The sequence below is a fragment of the Myotis daubentonii genome, chromosome 3, assembly GCF_963259705.1.
Source record: "Myotis daubentonii chromosome 3, mMyoDau2.1, whole genome shotgun sequence".
In the NCBI taxonomy this organism is placed as follows: domain Eukaryota; kingdom Metazoa; phylum Chordata; class Mammalia; order Chiroptera; family Vespertilionidae; genus Myotis; species Myotis daubentonii.
Window position 1 is genome coordinate 219,771,875 of NC_081842.1, and position 3,494 is coordinate 219,775,368.

At 71.1% G+C, this 3,494-nt stretch overlaps 1 protein-coding gene across 1 annotated transcript; it reads left to right on the forward strand.

The window, feature by feature from the left end:
• Positions 1-487: 487 nt before the first annotated feature.
• TNFRSF18 (TNF receptor superfamily member 18) lies at positions 488-3,264 on the forward strand. Its single transcript, XM_059691616.1, has 5 exons — positions 488-700; positions 1,421-1,540; positions 2,328-2,415; positions 2,530-2,732; positions 2,803-3,264. Exons 1-5 carry the CDS (start codon positions 544-546, stop codon positions 2,922-2,924), a joined length of 690 nt encoding a protein of 229 aa, XP_059547599.1. The 5' UTR covers positions 488-543; the 3' UTR covers positions 2,925-3,264.
• The last annotated feature ends 230 nt before the right edge of the window (positions 3,265-3,494 follow it).

Consider the following 3,494-nt stretch of genomic DNA (forward strand, 5'->3'; position numbering starts at 1 on the left):
ACGGAAGTGTCCCGGGTTCGAGTCCGGTCAAGGGCATGTACCTCGGTTGCAGGCTCCTCCCGCCCGGGCCCTGGTCGGTGATCATGCAGGAGGCGCCCAATCCATGTGTTTCTCTAACATCGATGTTCTCTCTGTCCCACTCTCTCCCTAAACAAGAAAAAAATAGAGACTCTGTTTTTCAGAGAAGTTTTAGGTTCACAGCCAAACTGAGGGGCAGGGACAGATCTGCCCCCACCCACACACAGCCTGCCCACTACCGCCACCCCCCCCCACCCCGGGGCGCACGTCCCAGCGACAGCCTGCACCCCGCGCCCTCATCACCAGGGTCCCGGCTACGTCGGGGCCACTGGGTGCCGCGCCTTCCGTTTGCACAGCCCCTGCCAGGTCCGCGCGGGCCGCCCCGGGGATTGGGTCGCGGTGCTGAGGGTCCCGCGGGCACCAGGGCTCCTCCATCCACGTGCGGGCGGCGGGGCGGGGTCTGGGCGTGTCCCGTGGGGGCGGGCGGCGCCTCAAAGCCCGCGCCTCGCTGCGGCGCTGGGGGCCATGGGCGCGAGGGGCGCGCGGGCCGCCCTGTGGGGCGTCGCGCTGCTCTGCGCGCTGGGCCTGGGCCAGAGCTCCCCCGGGGACCCGAGCTGCGGGCCCGGCCGCCGCCTGCACGGGGCCGGGAGGGACGCGCGCTGCTGCGGCTCCTGCGCCTCGGGTAAGGCGGGGGGGCGGGGAGGGGCCGGGGAGGTCGGGGGGCCGGGAGGGGGCTGCCGGCTCCGGGCGCAGAAGCGCGGCGGGCGCTGGGCCACCTTCCCGGGTCGGGAGCCTGGGCCCCAGCGCGATCCCCAGGAAGCAAGAGTGCGCCGCTCCTGCCGGTGGCTGAGGCTGGGCCCGGGGCGAGGGTCCCGGTTCCTATGAGTGCGCCCTGGGTCCTTGGTCACCACCCAGGACACTTCCTGTCCCCCTTGGGGTCGCGGCCGCCCTGTCTGCCCAGCCCCCTGACTCGGACCTGTGGCTCTGGGCTGTGGGCAGGGGCAGGGGCAGGTGGCCGGCGCCAGCCTGGGGTCAGATATCAAAGGGAAAACACCCCCTGAGGGGTCTTGGCTGGTGGGGCCCGGAGGGGGACAGCCGCTGGGGCAGTGCAGGGGCGACTCCCTTGTCCAGCAGGGACAGCTCCTGGCCGCGCTGGGTGAGCAGTTTCAGGGCGGGAGGGGGTGGGGGGCAGCCAGGCCTCCTAGGAGGAGTGGGTGTCCAGGAGGGAGGGACCCAGCTGGACGGAACAAGGGAGCCGAGTGCCCTCTGCCTCCTGGTGGTGTTGGAGAGTGGGGGCTGCCCTGTCCTGATCCCCCTGGCCCTGGAGGGCGGGAGAAGTGGGGCGCCCTGTGGAGGGGGGCTCAGCCCCGCTGCTGAGAGGGCTGTCCTGTCTCCTGCCCAGCCGAGGCCTGCCCGGAGGGGCGCTGCATGTGCATCCAGTCCGAGTTCCACTGTGCAGACCCCGACTGCACGACCTGCAAGCACCACCCCTGCCCGCCCGGCCAGGGGGCGAAGGCCTACGGTAAGTCCGCGCCGCTCCAGCCCAGCGTGGGAGCTCGAGTGGCATAAGGAAGCTCACCCATGGGGGGCGTGGGCATGTCCTCGGGGGGTGGCGCCAGCGTCCTGTGTGGCTGTCACAGCCCCAGTCAGTGCACTTTGGGGAGTCCTTCCCCCGCCCAGCCTGGGCCCCTCGAGGCGGGTCCGAGGAACAGGGGGGGGCGGTGTTTGTGGGTGTCCAGGGGCTGTCGGTCCTCAGGCCCGGCTCTGACCACACGCAGGGCCTGCACCCACCCTGACCATCTGTGTGGGGACAGCCTGCCCCTGAGCCCCATCTGGGGTCAGCCCCTTTTGGGGAGGAACAGCTCAAACCCTATTGGGGCCAGTTTTCCTGATGGGAGGGGCTGGGGGTGCAGACTGATGGTTGGACAGTGGCAGGGTCTGGGTCAACTGGGGCGCCAGCCTCAGCCCCTCCCCTGCCCTCCTGCCCTCTGGCCACTGGACCAAGCGCAAGGCCTGCCTGGCCTGGCTTTGGCCGGGCCCCTGCTTTCCCTGCTTCTGGCCCACCTCACGCTGCTCTACTCCTCCTCATGTCCCCCCGGGGGACCTCCACGCAGCCCCCAACGGTCCCCCCAAGACCGCCTCCCCGACAGATGCCTGCCCTAAGCCGAGCACACACCGGCCCTGCTTCTCCAGGCCCTGGTCCCGTGGGCATTGGAGCCCTCTGTCTGGGGGATGCGTGTCGGGGTCCACACCCCCCGGCAGCCCCGCAGCCTGTCCACCTGTCTTCCTGTCCATCTGTCTGTCTCCAGGGAATTTCACGTTCGGCTTTAAGTGTGTCGACTGTGCCGCCGGGACCTTCTCTGGGAGCCGCGAGGGCCGCTGCACTCCGTGGGCCGAGTGAGTCCTGGCAGGTCTTCCGGGCGGTCCTGGGGGCAGGGGGCTCCTGTCCCTCCCGGCCCAGTGGCCCTGGGTGGCTGTGGGCTGACGAGGGCTCTGTGTCCGTGTGTCCAGCTGCTCCCGGGCTGGGCTTCGCACCGCGTTCCCTGGAAACAAGACGCACAACGCCGTGTGCAGTCCGGTGCTGCCGCCGCCCGCTGAGCCGCGCTGCCCGCTGACGGCCGTCCTGGTCGTGGCCGCCTGCGTCCTGGTCCTGGTGGTGGCCCAGCTCGGCCTGCACCTCTGGCAGCTGAGGAGGCAGCGCGTGTGGCCCCCAGGTCAGTCGTGCCCTGGGGCAGGGGGCGGGCCCCGGCCTGCCCGCTGACCACTGACCGCAGCCCTCCGCAGAGACCCAGCTGCTCCCGGAGGCACCGCCCCAGCTGCCTGAGGACGCCTGCAGCTGCCAGTTCCCGGAGGAGGAGAGGGGGGAGCAGCTGTCGGAGGACAAGGGCCAGCTGGGGCACCTGTGAGCGAGGCGGCCGCCCTCCGGCCGTGGACCTTGAGCCAGGCCCCCCAGGAACTCGCCGGCTGACCCTGGGGAGCCCGGGCTCTGTGCCCTGCTGAGGGCCCTCTCCGGCCCGGCCCTGCTCCCCTCGACGGCGGAAGCGGGTGGGGACGGCGACGGCGGCGAGTCCCCAGGTCGTGCAGAGGAGGCAGCAGCCGGAGTGGACGGTGGGGGACACGGACGGGGCTGTGGCTGCCGGCCCTGCTGGGAGGGGGCTGCGGACCCCTCGTTCCTCGGACTGGAGGCCGTACACAGCCCCGGACCTGGCTGCAGGCGGCGCTCAATAAACACTTGTCCAGGGACCTGAGTGGACGTGTGCTGGGGGGACAAAGGGACAGGGCCCCGCGGCCTCCCCTACCGGTGCCCACAGCCCCTGGCAGATGGGGTGGAGTTAGGGCTGGGGGCAGAGGTCAGGCCGTTCCGGAGCAGGAACCGCAGGCAAGGCGGGCTTCCTGGAAGAGGGGGCCTTGGCGAAACCACCTTGGCCTGCCTCTTGAGCCCAAAGTCTAGGGCGAGGTCAGTTTCTACCTCAGTG